The sequence below is a fragment of the Bacillus rossius genome (assembly GCF_032445375.1).
Source record: "Bacillus rossius redtenbacheri isolate Brsri chromosome 4 unlocalized genomic scaffold, Brsri_v3 Brsri_v3_scf4_2, whole genome shotgun sequence".
Lineage (NCBI taxonomy): Eukaryota > Metazoa > Arthropoda > Insecta > Phasmatodea > Bacillidae > Bacillus > Bacillus rossius.
Genome location: NW_026962011.1, coordinates 3,201,544 through 3,217,591, shown reverse-complemented (window position 1 = coordinate 3,217,591; position 16,048 = coordinate 3,201,544). Strand labels below are relative to the sequence as shown.

The 16,048-nt window shown below is 39.4% G+C and overlaps 1 protein-coding gene across 1 annotated transcript; it reads right to left on the bottom strand.

Annotated features, from left to right (window-relative positions):
- Positions 1-527: 527 nt before the first annotated feature.
- On the bottom strand, positions 528-5,362 carry LOC134542074 (52 kDa repressor of the inhibitor of the protein kinase-like). The gene is made up of 2 exons (XM_063385984.1): positions 4,886-5,362; positions 528-3,425 (listed from the first exon to the last, which is right to left on the bottom strand). Exons 1-2 carry the CDS (start codon positions 4,886-4,888, stop codon positions 645-647), a joined length of 2,784 nt encoding a protein of 927 aa, XP_063242054.1. The 5' UTR covers positions 4,889-5,362; the 3' UTR covers positions 528-644.
- Positions 5,363-16,048: the final 10,686 nt, after the last annotated feature.

The following is a 16,048-nucleotide window of genomic DNA, read 5'->3' as shown; positions in this document are numbered from 1 at the left end:
GCAAACAAGTACTATGGGCCGCTAGGCTGAAGGCAAAAGCGAGAAAGAATTTATAATGCGGCTCGACAAGAAGTGTCCAATACAAGGGCGGATCCAGAGTAGTGTTCAGGGGGGGGGCCAAGTAATTTTTTCTATGACATTTTTAGTACATTTATAATTTAAATACAGACCAGTTAGTTTAATATGGTCTTAATTAGCTTATTGTTGTATTTGACAGTGGAATATAAATAATTATTTTGAAGTTCTTATTTCACTTTCTTTTTGTAGTTCTTTTACACCATGAAACAATTAGGTAGGTACACATATATATATATATATATATATATATATATATATATATATATATATATATATATATATACTACAATTTTTACAAACAAAGAAGGATTTTTAACAGTTATTTACATTTTGATGACAAGTAGTCAAAGTTAAATGCATAATTTAAATATTTCACTTGAAATGTACAATTTTTCCACTTAGATTTTATAGCAAAAAGACATAATTTTATTTACAATCTCAGTAATAAGGTAACATTTAATGGTTATTTTCTTACTCAATGATAGAGTTTTATGCTAAAAAAAAGTAACTTTAACTTCAAAAACATGTTTTCTTTAATAGTTATACTCATGCTACTTGCATGTAAACTATATCAAAAAAGGAATTCTTCGGTTTCCTGTTTTCGCAAATCTGTCAATAACACTGTCTACATTCACTGGAATGTCTCGATGCACATGTAAAAGAGCAAGGCCTATGAGCCGATCTTCTGACATTCGTGACCGCAGCCAAGTTTTCAGTCTTCGAAGGGCTGAAAAACTCCTCTCAGAACTGGCGTTGCTGATTGGAAGAGTAGCAAGGATATGAAGCAGCTTATGAATCAAGGGATATACATCCTTGTCACAGGAATTCAAAGCTTTCATCACACTCTGTGGAACCTCAGTTGATTCAGAAACCACACTCCATTTCCTTTTCCACAGAAAAAATTCGCCCTTAAGAAGGATAGGTGCAGCGTCCTTATCTACCTCCATAAAAGGTAGAAAAAGCTTAGTAATGGCATTAATATTTCCGTCGTGGAATTCGGTCTTTACTTGACTGTTAATTGCACTTGGTGTCAGGAAAGATAAATGAAAAACATCAAGGGTGGCAGGTGGAAACCTTCCTTGAAGATCATTTAGAATATCGTCCAATAATGGCACATATATAGCAAGCCTGAAATAACTTTCTTTGCTTGTATCTCCTGTCTGGTAATTTGAACGATTTTTCTGGCGACCACAAAAACGGGGAAGAACTATTTCGGTGCCGAGATCATTTACAAGGGCCTCAATTCTAGACCACGCTTGATGGAAATGATGCTCTGCTTCTTCTCTACGAGATGACAAAATACTAATTATGTTTGAAATTGCTTCTGACGCACCAACCAGATCGAATGACGGTTTTTGCAGCAGCCTGCTGAGTGGAAGTGTAATGGATAATATGTCGCTCAGAGAAGACATAGACTCTATGAACTGGCTGTCACAAAGTGCTGTTGAAAGTCCATATGCTTTTCCAGCAGTAGCAGGGTCACGCCATTCGCAAATGGTGTCCAACGCAGATATTATTTTAGGCAGATCAACAGAGAACTGCACTACCCCGTCATGACGTTCCACCCATCTTGTTTCACAAAGACCGGATAACTGACCCCCTAACTTCCGTAGAATGACAATGTTTCTTTTCCCAGAAGAAGAAAAAAACGAAATTGTTTCTTTCATAGTTCCAATCGAATTTCTTATGGCAGGCACCTCACTACATTTTGAAATAGAGTTGTTGAGAGCATGATTAAAGCATGGGGTTCTTAAAGCATTTTTAGCTTCTTTCTGTATTTCAGCGACTGCCCCTCTTGTTTCTGATAGCATTACTGAGCATCCATCTGTGCCAATACCAACACACTGTTGTAGAGGAAGACCCATACCTTTTAACAGCCGCACAACTATACCTCCCAAATCTTTTCCTGTGAGTGAAAGCTCTTTATTGCCAGTCATATGTGTTTTTATTTGTGTAATTTGATGTGATTTATCCTCCACTGTTTTGCTTTCGCTGCATAAGTCTCCACTATCTTTAACTTGAACTCTTTCAAGATCTTGGAAAGCATCTACAAAACCAATAAAGTCTTCTCTTAACTCACCCTTGTGTACATACCGCAAAACCAGACTAAGCTGAGATTTGTGTGATAAGTCTGTAGTTTCGTCAAATATAATAGAATAAATTCCTGCCTGCAATACATTTTTCAAAATTTGGCTTGAAATCTCTTTACCACAACAGTCAATTAGATTGTTTTGAGTGGTTTTGCTAATATATGTAGCTCTGGAGGAAGTATGTTTGAAATGATGTTCAAGCATTGTATCTCCTGCAGCTACTCGAAAACGCAAGAGCTCCCTGAAATTACCTTCATTGCAAATGCTTTCATTTGTCTCTGACTCTGACATCATGAGCTGATCATCATCTCGATGTCCACGAAATGGAATATTTTGTCGTCCCAAAAAAATAGTGGACTCCACAATGGGCTTCAGTCTCAGCCTGTTATCCTGAATTTCTTGTAGGTGCTGCTTGTTCACTTTATTGAGAATATTGTCTTCAGGCGAATGGTAGTTTTTGAGAAAATATTTACCTGCTTGCACAGCTTCCTTGTGGTATCTAGTATTATTGTGTTCCTCTAAATCACCTTTTTGCCCTAGCAACTTAGAAAATGTTGTTAGAGGTTTCGTAACAAGTTTTTGCAGTTTTACTGTTTTTTGGCCTCCTGCAACATTCCCTACAGTAAACCATGGACAGTACTTGCAATAAAGTCCCTGTTTAGATGGGGAGAAAACTAGCCAGTTATATTTACTGAGGTGGTTGTGGCCCAGAAATCTTCTCACTTCTTTCCCATTCTTGTTGTGTGTCGAATGTGGAAATTTGTAATTTGAAGGAGCTTGCCAAGGATTGGCTAATAACTCCCTCTTTTGAATGTCATCTATAGTCTGCCCAATGAAAATTCCAATGTCATTGACAGCTGTTTCTGATAAAAATGTATCAGCTTTGGTATTTTCATTAGAGGTTGAAGATCCAAGATCTTGTACTGAAGAACTTTCAGAATTCACTAAGGTAGGGTCTGCTATTGAAAGTTTACAGGTATCTGTGAAATCGCCCGTCACTAATGGTGTCAGTTCCATCGAAAGTAGTGGAAGATTGTTTGAAATAATGCTAGAAGAAGTAGGGTCATCCTTTAAACAATTCACTCCTAATGGCACTGATAAATCCACTTCAGAATATGATGATGGCTTAAGAGGTGGTGCCGCCAAAGAAGTTTGCACTAATGAATCCGCAACAGAAGACTTAGGAAGTGTTGGCAAGAAAAATGAATTAATTGTTTTCCTCCGTTTCTTCGCCGATCCTTGTCTTTCCTCGAATGCCTGTAAAACCAAGCAAAGAAGTAAAATAAAGTCTTAAATTGGGTGAAATGAAATGGTTCCTTAGTATTAGTTAGACTTGTGTAAGCTAGTCACATCCAAATTAATTTAATATTAACTTTTATCATTACGACAAAGGCTTTATCCACAATAATGTTATAAGCTTAATGAGACTGGGCAATCAGTTTTTGTAGCAACCTTGATTTAAGCTTGTCACAGTAATAGCAAGCTTGCAGCAATCGGTATGCGCGGAGATGTGCAAGCCTGAGTCAAGTATAGCCAGGCTGCTGCAAGCTTAATATGCTATCAGAGATTATTAAAAACGTTATTTCATAATATTACAGTGTAAACTAATATTAAACTTCAGCTGTAAATAAGCAAACTTTTTTTATTTGTATGAGCATTAGTGTTATTAGAGATGAATTAATTCAACACAGTTCAAGGAAATTGTGGATGGACTCAGCCATGACCTGTAGCAATAAAAGTTTTTAGCATTTGCCTGGAGTGATTTAGGCAAAACATAAAAAGTATTAAGATGCCCCTAACGGGGTACTGAACCCGGGTACTCCAAAATACAAGTTCAGAATCTTACTTCCCCTTATTTGTTGCCAGTATTACCAAAATTATATAGAAGTCTGAGATCTGAGTTGGGTTTAATATCGTATAATCCTTATCTTTTTTCTTGTTGCATAATTTTACTATCCAGGTACAAATCCGTGATCGCAAGAAATTATATTCATCACAATTTTAGAAACTGGTGTAATAATTCCAAGTTTTGATACAAATATAATTTTAATGTAGAATATTCTATTAAGAAGCTAAATTATAAAGTGTCATTTCCTGATTCATTCTAGAACTATGCACGGTAACAACAGTTTAAAAAAGTAAATTATACAGTTTTTAGTTTGAACACAATTATCGTGGTCAGGGCGGTCAGGCTGTGTTTAAATTCTTACATTTAATTTTCCCAGCAGTCATAAGATTCTATTTCGCATAAAAATATGAGTATATATTTTAATGTATTATATGATCTAGGTACGTAACAAATTTTACCAAAACTGACGAATTCGCATAACAAAGAAAATTATTTTTGTTGTAATTAACTACAATTTAGTGTGTTGGTAATAAACAGCACTGAAATTAATATGTGTATATAGGTACCGCGTCTCTAGAGGTGCATCAAAATAGTTCCCAAGTATTGCCCCTTCTCGTGCGTATTTTTCGAAAATAAAAATTTGAACATGGCATAGGATGATACTGTAATTATTTTTAGGTGAATTACGGACGTTCTTTATAATGTTAGCTGATTTTTACTGAACCAATCCACTAAAAAGTGTGCTTCAATCGCAAACCATAGCCAATAAAATCACTATCTTTATCCCTAACAAAAAAAATATAAAGTAGGCATTTGAAACACGAACACATTTGCATATTATATACATTTTTATATATTCTGTACTCACCATTGTTCGCCCTTTATAAGAATTCACTAACAATGCACATCTGCAAACAATAACTACGAGAAATCCATTGGTTTACTTTCATTTTACGAATTATCAACAGCCCACAGCGCTCTCAAAATGTAAACACGATAGCCATAGTAGGTAGTACTATCATATGCCAGAGGAACGCTGGCATTGCTTTTTTTGTAAGGTGGTGCTTTCGTCCGCCGCTAGATGGCTATAGTACCATATTTTCTTCGACGGGCTTTACAGCGTGTTCATTTTGCAATACACTTACAACACTGACACTTTGGCTAACTAACTAATTACAATTAAATTGTTACTAACACATTTGTTGTGCGTTATTTCTGATTCATAAATGTAATATTATTTAGAGCATGCAGTAAAACAATACTTTTGTAAGTTTGGAAAACTATGATTAGGAATTAAGAGAAAAATCAGAAAATTATTCAGGGTTCAGGGGGGGGGGCCATGTCGCCATGGCCCCCCCTCTGGATCCGCCACTGGTCCAATACCATCGTGGCATTCCCATATACAACCGCAGAAATATTACGCAAAGCTACAGGTAGTACTCGGCATGAGCAAAAGAAACTAAATTCAAATATGACCTGAAGGGTCCAACATTGATAGGAATTACGAAACATTACAATACATGGCAAAAATACAAATGTGAAGGTGCGGCCGCAACGCGCAGGCAAGAATAATAAATCATACTAAATACAGACACTAAGTTTCACGGCCGAGTACATACCATAACGCAACGCCACCGCCACAGTGACAGCCTTCGAGTCAGACGACCGAGAGACTGCGACGAATAAGCTAGGAGCCGAGTATATATAGGCCCGGTAAACCACTCGTCAGAGAGCGCTAGTGTGGCGGTGGGGAAGGGAGGAAGAGAGGGTGTAAGAAGGGGAAGTAGGAGAGGGAGGAGAAAGGAGGAGAGGGGAAGGGAAACGAGTGGAAGGAATGCTGAACAGTGCCGAACTGCTTCAACCCCCCTCCCTAAAGCATCCCTGCCCGGAGAGCCAGAAGATCCACACGATGAAGAAAGTTCATGACGTTGAAATCGGAGACTGGTGACAGCATCAAACAGCAAGCTTCAGGATCGCCGCGGCGATCAATAAGATGGCTTCGAACGTAGTCAGGTGCTACGCAGGTCAAAAGACGCTGAAGCACAGGTCTTCAGAACAGTAGTAGACGACAGCCAGCGGCTGATACGGAGTAAGAAGTCCAGAGATGAAGTCAGTGATCGGCCCAGAACAAGGGCTCGAAGCAGGGTGGCCCCGCGAGTCGCAACCACCCAGGCATGGGAGGGGACTCCAGCAAGGAGCACCAAGTCGCAGTGCCTTTGCAGGCTGACGAAGGGGTCAGCTACGATGTCAAAGATCTGTCAAGCAAAGGCTAGGGGCAGCCATGGACTGACGGCGGTGCGAGAAGCACTCAGCCGGAATCAACAGGGCCGCTCTCCAAGACCCAGAAGTGGCGAACAGTATCGAGCCTCCACGCAAGCAGAAAGCCGCCAGGCAAGCTCATGGTAGCACGATGGGTGGTAGCACGATGGGCTCTCATAGGCAGGTACCACCAGTAGGGAGGAGGCGACGAACGGAAGGTCTCACGGAGACGTCTCTCGGTGAGGTGAAGCTGAAGATCGCTGGCGGAAGTCGGGCACAGCAAGCAAGGGTAACAGGGAAAAAGGATGGTGCGCCAAACTAAAAAAAGAAAAGGAGCCGCAACACCACGCACAAATCCAACAAATAACAAGCTGCAAACACAAGTTTCAAACACACGTTCCTTGGAACACAAACATTTAACAACAGGCCAATAGGCTAATCTCATATGAAAGGTACAATACTGCAAACAAAGCTTACAACAAACCCATAAAAATCTATTTAACGAAAGGTTTCACCTGGGTTACATGAGCCTTTCGGAATTTAAACTTGTGCCTACAGCACCTTAACAAAAGGGTGTTGACACCCAATAACTTGTCGACACAATAAAATCCCTCATAAGGAGGAAGTAACTTCACATTTAACTGATCAGCCAACTTAGGCAATTTAAATGCTCTGCAAAGGACTAAATCCCCAATCTTAAAACCATGAGGAGCTCTAGCCTTATTATAATTGTCAGAAACGGCCTTACGGGCCTTATGAATATTACAGGAATCCGTGTCGAGTACACGTTCCAATGCCTGGGCGTCCAGGCTGGTGTCGAGGGATGGCAAGCCCCACTGGTTCAGTAAAGGAACAGTAAGCTCACGGCCTAGGAACGGGATCGAGGGTGGAAAACCAGTAGCAGAATGAAGAGCAGAATTAAGTCCGACATTGAAATACTCAATGTCTGAATCCCAAAGAGTCTGATCAGACCGGTAGAAGGAAACCAGGATGCTTTTGAGAACCTTATTTTGCCGCTCTACCATGTTGCCCTGCGGAAAATAAGCTGAACTATAAATAGGTTTAACGTCCCATTCAAAAAGAAAATTCTTATAGATAGTAGACCAAAAATACGGGGCATTGTCAGAAACAATCATACAGGGAGGACCAAACAACTTGAAAACCTGTTCCTTAAGCGCTTTAACGATAGTAGCAGCCTTCATGTTTCTAAGAGGTAATAAAATGACAAATTTCGTAAAAATATCCAATATAACAAGCAAACATACATTACCCTTCTTAGAAAGTGTAAGAGGACCAAAAATATCAATATGTAAGACATGCCAGGGGGATACAGGAAGATCAGCAGCATACAAACCCACCTTAGAATTATGAGGCGGCTCCGAAAGCTGGCAGTCGAGACAAGATCGAACAAACCTCCGAACATCAGCATGAAGCTCGGGCCAAAACAGGTGCGCTGAAATTCTGCGAAAAGTTTTATCTATTCCTAGATGACCTAAGAGAGATGCATGAAAATAGGTGAACACCATAGGCCTCAAGACAGCTGGAACAACAGCCTTTCGGGCTCTGCCAGAAGTTCCTGTAAAATATAACATACCACTCTCCTCAACATAGGGAATAAACAGCCTTCTTATCATGAAGATCTGTAAGTACCTTCTGGCAGAGGGGGTCCTGAGTCTGACATTCCTTGATATTAAAGTAGGATTCAGGAAATAATTTAAAAGCAGTGATAAATTTAGTAGCATCAGAAAGGCGGGGTTCAAAAGGCTCGAATTCATCGGTGCAAAACATGCGCGAAAGAGAGTCAGCAATAACATTATCTTTACCTGGAATATGATGAATGACAAACTGAAATCGTGATAACCTCAAAATCCAACGACTCTGCTTACCCAGCTGATGAGGATGATTAAAGAGCCAACTAAGGACTCGGTTATCGGTAAATAAATTAAACTCCCGAGCATCGAGATAATTTTCGAATTTTTCTAGCCCGAATAGGCAAGCCAAGGCCTCCTTCTCATAGACACCTAATCGCTGCTCAGACTCCGATAGCGAACAACTAGCATAGGCAATGGGCCTAATTTGGCCTTCCTCTAGATGTCCTGGGACGGCTCCAAGTGCATTGTGCGAGGCATCAACCTGAACGGCAAACCGTTTACTAAAATCGGGTAGAATGAGCACTGGGGGTGAAGCCATACAAGACTTCAGCGCCTGAAAAGATTTATCTTGTTCAGGGCCCCACTCAAAAACTGAATCCTTCTTATGTAAGATATTTAAGGGCACAGATAAAGAGGCAAAATTATTAATGAACCTGGAGAAATAACCTAACATACCCAAAAAATGCTGGACTCCCTTTAAATTTACAGGCCTAGGAAACTGGATGATAGGGGCGATCTTGTCAGGATCCATAAGGAGGGTACCTTGTGAAATAACATAACCCAAGAATTTAACAGACTTTTTCCTAGTGTAACCTTCTTGGGGTTAACGGTGAGATTAGCCCCTCGTAAATGAGAAAGGACTTCAGTCAGGTGAGTAATATGATCCTCAAAGGTTTTGCTATAAACAATTTCATCGACATAATTAAACACGTAATCATACTTAAGATCAGAAAGGACATGATAGAGGATCCGTCTCATAGCCTGACTGCCAAAACTAACGCCCATAGGCGTTAAATTCAAAATGGCCAAAATGAGTTGAAAATGCTGTATATTTGCGGCAACTAGGATCTAAAAGGCACTGGTGAAAACTTTGATTTAAGTCAATAACCGAATAATATCTAGCCTTGCCTAGATGTTGAAGGGCAGACTAAACAGTGGGGAGCGGATAAACATCATCTTTAGCAATTTTATGGTTCAAAGGAATGTAATTATGTACCATACGCCAACTCGCGCCATCTTTTTTACGCACTAAAAAAGTGGGAGAGGAAAAATCAGATGTAGAAGCAGAAATTACACCAGCAGCTAATAGCTTATCCACTATGTCACGTATGGCCTGAAGTTTATGGGGAGAAACCTTGAGATATTTAGCACGGACGGGAACTTCATCCTTTAAGTAGAACTCATAGGGCAAAATGTCACAGCTTCCTAATTTAGAGGTGATGGCATCAGAAAATTTATGAACTAGGTCGGCAATAGCGTGTCCTTGAGCAATGCTATCGAATCGCGACACTCAAAAATAACGGAATTACTAGGCTGCTATCTTAAGGGAATCTTTACAAAAGGAGCAAAGTCAAAACAGAGCTCATGCTGGCCCACATCCAGGACACAGCGAGTCTTGCTCAAAAAATCTAAACCCAAAATAAAATTAGGTGAAAGACCAGGAACGACAATAAACTTCCAATTCCAGGAAAAATGCTTAATCTTAAAGTGAATAACCACAAACTTATTTGCGCGAAGGCACTCACCATTCGCCACACAAATATTAATCTGGCTTTCAGAAAATACACGAAAAGAAAACTTAGGAAATGTTTCAATCTGGAGAAATGTCTCACTAATAGGCGAGCACGTAGCACTGGTATCAACTAGGGCCGAAAAGAAACGCTCGTGAATACACACGGGCAAAATATTCAGAAAAACAGGGCTAGAGGCTTTTCTATAGAAGCGACAGAAACGACCTTTTTCCGTCCTGTCAATGGCCGTTTCCCGGACAATGACTCCGGTAATGACCCAATCCCTTACAAGAAAAACATCTACGGGCATTAACATCAATGCGTGCCTGATCACAGTCCTCAGTCACATGTCCAAACACACAACAGTTTGCGCAACGAGCGCGAGTGTGTGTTGGAACACCCTGTAATCGCTGCGTGGAAGTGGCGACAGCACCGCCAATCAAACACTGACGCGGCTGCGTAGTCTCAAGAGGCGGGGCGGACTGACAGCCACCGGGAGGAATTACACTAGCCGCTCCGCCCAGAAGGAGGCGCTCACGCGAGCCGCTGTCAAACCTACGTGGTGGCGAAGACCGCGCACGTGAGCTGTCATGTAAGCCTGGTGAAAAGGAAGAATGCTGATGACTATTATCTTCATACGTGCGTAAAACACAAGAGTCAGCATCGTGTGCGTCACTGCCACGAAAATCTGAGGTAACCTGTAAGCTGTGAAATTCTCTGTCACGAACACGTGACACAGACATAGACCTAGGGAGAGGCAAGAACTCAGCCTCGTATTTAGACACCGCCAATAACCGCGCATCTACCTCACTACCCCAAGCATGCAAGGCATCAAAGGTGATAGGTGGAGCTAACATACCACAGTGGGTGAGCACAAGAGGTGCAAAGTTGCCTAAAATAAGCTGTACTAACTCAGGCTCAGCCATGTCAATTTCCAAAACATCGGCATAGGAAACAACCTCATCAATATAATGAGTTACTGACTAATTAGGACGCTGAAACCTGAAAATCAAATCGCGCTTACACGCGTACAAGACACACAGCGGACACAGCACGAAGTACCATCTTAAATGTATGGAAATCTACCTTCTGTTAACCTAGACACATACACGCCAGTACACTTACTAAGCAGAGCTTTCATAAAGGCGCCAGCTGACACCAGATTAAATTTAGCGAGGTGCTCAGCATGCAAAAAAAATCTAAAATAGGCCTGGGCTCACTAGCACTCAACACAGGAAGGGATTTGAGAACAGACAAAAACAATTTTTGAGAAAAGGAATTATCGGGAGCCGGACTTACTTCCAGTGTGGCCTGCGCCGACGGAACACCAGACAAGACGTCACTGACCTCGCGTATGAACTGAAAGAGCCGGGCGCGTATGTCAGCTATGGTGTCGCTCGCCGCAGCAGGAAGCTGGTTCTCCTCGAGATAATGTATCAGCTCGTCGCGGTGAAACCGGTAGATCCAACTGACTCCCGAGCCGCTCATGGTCATGAAAAAATACAAGCAAAACACACAGCAAAACCACTGCCGAAGCAGAATAGCGCAGAAGTTGTAGCCGCCTAGACTCCGACTGAAAAAGAGAAAACAGGAAGGGGTTTTTACTATAAAACCCACGGCAGTGGACAACTGGTGCTGTAAGAAAATTATATAAGCCTTTACAAAAAATATATTATTTATTCATAGTAAAATGCCTATAGAGCGAAAACATATAACATGCATATATGAGTTAATTACAGGTTAACAATTTAGCAATTGATAATAATAATGTGTTCCTCGTGTGCTCCTCGTGCGCTCCCGTGGGAAACAATATTCATTAATACAATAATTAATACAATTTAAAACAATGTGAAAGTAAAGCGGGGATGGTGGCGAAGCGTTAGAAGTAGCAAACAAGTAATATGGGCCGCTAGGCTGAAGGCAAAAGCGAGAAAGAATTTATAATGCGGCTCGACAAGAAGTGTCCAATACCATCGTGGCATGCCCATATACAACCGCAGAAATATTACGCAAAGCTACAGGTAGTACTCGGCGTGAGCAAAAGAAACTAAATTCAAATATGATCTGAAGGGTCCAACATTGATAGGAATTACGAAACATTACAATACATGGCAAAAATACAAATGTGAAGGCGCGGCCACAACGCGCAGGCAAGATCATCATACTAACTACAGACGCTAAGTTTCACGGCCGAGTACATACCAGAACGCAACGCCACCGCCACAGTGACAGCCTTCGAGTCAGACGACCGAGAGGCTAGGAGCCGAGTATATATAGGCCCGGTAAACCACTCGTCAGAGAGCGCTGGTGAGGCGGTGGGGAAGGGAGGAAGAGAGGGTGTAGGAAGGGGAAGTAGGAGAGAGAGGGGAAAGGAGGACAGGGGAAGGGAAAGGAGGGGATGGAATGCTGAACAGTGCCGAACTGCTTCACTTCGTTATTCAAACTATATATCTATATAAGAATATTAATATATTTTATACTCACTTTTTACTGCATAGTAATCGTATACTTCAGATTTAAAAGCGCACTAATAGGAATAGAAATAGATATAGTGTTATCGTTAACACGTCACGTGACCATGTCGATGACGACTTATGTACATGAATTTACTCCCTATCCAAACCTTCCCATAGAAGTTTTCACTTCAAAATTTTTTTTATGAGGATGAATTTTTACGATGCCCGCCTAGCATGCAACTAAAATTTTCAGGATGAAAAAAAACCCCTACTCACGAACACAAATTATATGTACATGTGCTTTTAAACCATATACTTTAGTGGTTAATACTGAATACTGATCCATACAATCTAAAAACATTTATTTATTGTAAATATTAATGATAGAAATTGTGTTTACAAATATTTTCAAGTGTATTTAAATAGGTGCGTTTATGTTCCCGTATGTATAATTAATTTGCATTATGAATTACAATAAATAATTAAAATTAATAAATTATAATAAATATTCTGCATATTTATTGATTTTCATTAATAATTAAACATTATCTGGATTATTTTACTAAACTAAATAATGGATTTTATACTAAGTATTGATTTGAATTTTTAATTTGATTGAATTCATACTTTACCATTCACATTTATACCACACCGGTCCTTTAATTATTTCATTTCTATCAATTCTTTGCATGGAAAATTAAAGCTGTTTTTTATTACCCATGTAAGTATGACTTCTATCCCGCGTACGTAAATACACGCACCTTTTTTTTTCTTCAGTTAATTATTTCGCCATATTGGTTCGACGTCCAAAAAATTGGCTGAAGTGTAGTGTTTGCATTATGGAAACAGATTTAAATGACTTCATTTGTTATGAATGTGATTTTTTTTTATCGACGCAGATTCTAATCCATACATCTTCTGGCGTTATCAAGCACCATTTCCACGATGTTTTGGGTGGAAAATATTTGGCGATGACGAGGTAAGAAAATTGGCTTCAACTACGTCGCGGCATGCCGTCTCCTGATAATTCTTGATTCCCTGGAAAGTCCAGGCATTGCAGGTCTGTAGCTGCGCTGCTGCTTGCGGTCAAATTGGAAATCTCGTGTCCACCTGGGACTGGGACAGGGGCATACAGGAATTTTTTTTTCTGATGGAGATTTGGTGGTGGGGGGGTGGGGGGGAATAGAAATAATTTTAAAATCGTAACACATGAATTTAAAAAAAAATCTTTCAAGACTATTGACACGAACACTAACACACAGACATATGAGCCTACGTTTAGTAGCCGTAGGTGGCGTGGCTTCTCACACAGCAACATTCTGTCTTCACTGATATTTTGCAAATTTTTTCATAACTTGGGGGAGGGGTATTAGCCCACGTATCCCCCTGCTTCCGACAGACGACTGGGAGTAGCAGAATCAGCTCAGATGACCACTTATAAGGTCTCGTGACAACATGTCATGAGAGTTTTCGGGTGCCTTACCTTTGCGAGGCAGTACACGGGGAATCGGGTGGGTACGAAAATTAAAGAAGAGAGCACCCCACGCTTTTAGTTATACAGCGTCGTGGTGCATTATTTGGCTGTTAAACAAAATACTTTTTTTTTTTAATTTTTAGTTCCTTCAATGATAAAAGCATTTTTTAAAGGGTTTTTTAAACTATAAGTTTATACTTCAAATAAGTCACTATACGTAAATATAAGCATTGACTTCAGTTCATAAAAACTGGTGCAGAAGTGTGGGCTAAATATCAAATGCAGAACTGACAAACAAATCCCTCGTTTCTGGGAGCAGGACGACCAAACTTAACACCGCTTCCTTAGATCTGTCAGAAAGTAGTCTCTGAAGCGATCACACAATGCAAGTTACAAATAGTCCAGGTCATGCATTGCTGGTTCTCATGGGAGAATCTCGCTCAGTTCTCATGCAACGCAATGTCACGCACAGACATTTTGTTCCAGAGTGTTTCCTTCGATGGCCTCGACGAAATGAGGTTGCGCAAGCTGCAATGAGTTCTGTGTTTTGAAACATTTATATTCTTACTTGCCACTAACATTAAAATATTATGATAATCAAGTTGCTTATAATGAAAAAAAAACAGTGTACGGTTACGTTGTACGGCGTACAGATATAATAAACTATTTATTAAGTTTATTAATATTTATGTATTTGTTATTATTAACAATACTATATTATTTAAGAATACTGTATGAGTTACGTCCCGAGTGAACTGCTTAACGATGGAACTACAGAACTGTCATGCTACAGCCTAGCATATATGAACATTGGACTGCACATAATACCTTCAAACCTAACTTGATTTCATATTTCTGTGATTGTTGTAATTTTATTTCTGTTACATATTTCTAATATTTTTTCACCGCAGATATTTTATGTACAATATTTTCACATTTTGTTTTTGATTGTTAATTACTTTCATAATACCTGTTCTTTGCTGCGGTGATAATAGCCGTAGGTTGTATTTGATATCTGCATCCAGCCGCTAGGCGAAAGTGCAGCCGTGCAATCAGTAGTGTAACGGAAGTAAGAAAAGGCGTTTCTTCGTTTGGGATTATCCCGACGCTGGCCTCAGGAAAATAATTTAAATTTAATTAAGATTTGTAAGATCAGGAAAATAAGTGTTTTTAAGATAATCGGCATTGTTGAAACTCCAAGTGCGAGTGTTTGCAACGTGTTCCTGCACCGATGAGATAGGTTATTTTCAACTTATATTTTAGACATATTTTAGAAGCTAAAGTTTAGCCATCTTACCATCGTAACGTCCTTAAAACGGACTTTTGCTGAAACTCCCTTGTGACATTGTTGAACTATTATAAAGCCATTCCAGTATCCTGTTGACAGTTTAAATTACGTTTTGAACATTGAATTTAATTAAATTGAGATTTCTACAGTAATTACATTTATATTCTACTCAGAGGTCTGATGCTGGAACTTATGTGAACCCTGAGTTATAGCCGAGGCATAAGTAAGAAAGACTTGAGAAAACTGAGTTAATAATTATTTTTCCTACATTCTTACCGCAACTGATAAACTGTAATTTGAGTAAATTTGGAATTTTCTCCACCTAAACTGTTTTTTGTCAACGGACGTTTTACGAAATATATTTTGGATTTAATGAACTCTTGTATTTATTTTACATCTGTGCCGCCCTATATCCGGTATTTTAAAGCTGGTATATACATAACCAGGAAAACCACAATAAACCATAGTAATTAATAATCTTTTTCCTCTCAATATGCACTGCCATATCCCAGCACACAATAAAGTTTCTATCCATAGTGTTTTGCAACTGAACTTATTGTATTGTGTTTTGTTTTTGTGTATATTTAATATTCTTCAGGGTATTTGTTTATGTTATATTTATTATTTAATAAATATTGTTGTGTCTCAGTTGTAAGCTACACACAATCTTATGATTCTATCTACTCCTTATTTTATCTACTCTAACTATAGTGATTTACAACCTATTCTGTCTTCTCAATCCTGTTCCAAACCATATTAAATTACCGGAAGTTTTCTTTCCACCTGCCACCACAATTAAAATTCTATATTTAATTTTTTTATACAGCTTCTGTCCATTCACTTAAATAAGTTGTGTGTAAGCTAAGGGAAATAACACAAGTAGTGTTACAAGATTACTACCATTTGCAAGTGTACATCGTTACTACACTCTACTATTACTACTACTTAGTTACAGTACTAGTAGTTATACTTAGAGAATTTGACACAGCAACTTGTAGCTGTAATTAGTGGTGTATGTATACATCAGAACAGGTTATTTATTTTACTCGTAATCCTTACTAATATTATAAATGCGAATGTGAGTTTGTTTGGTTGTTTGTTTGTTTGTTACGCTCTCACGCGGAAACTACTCAACCGATCATCATGAACTTTTGTACGAATATTTTCTAGGG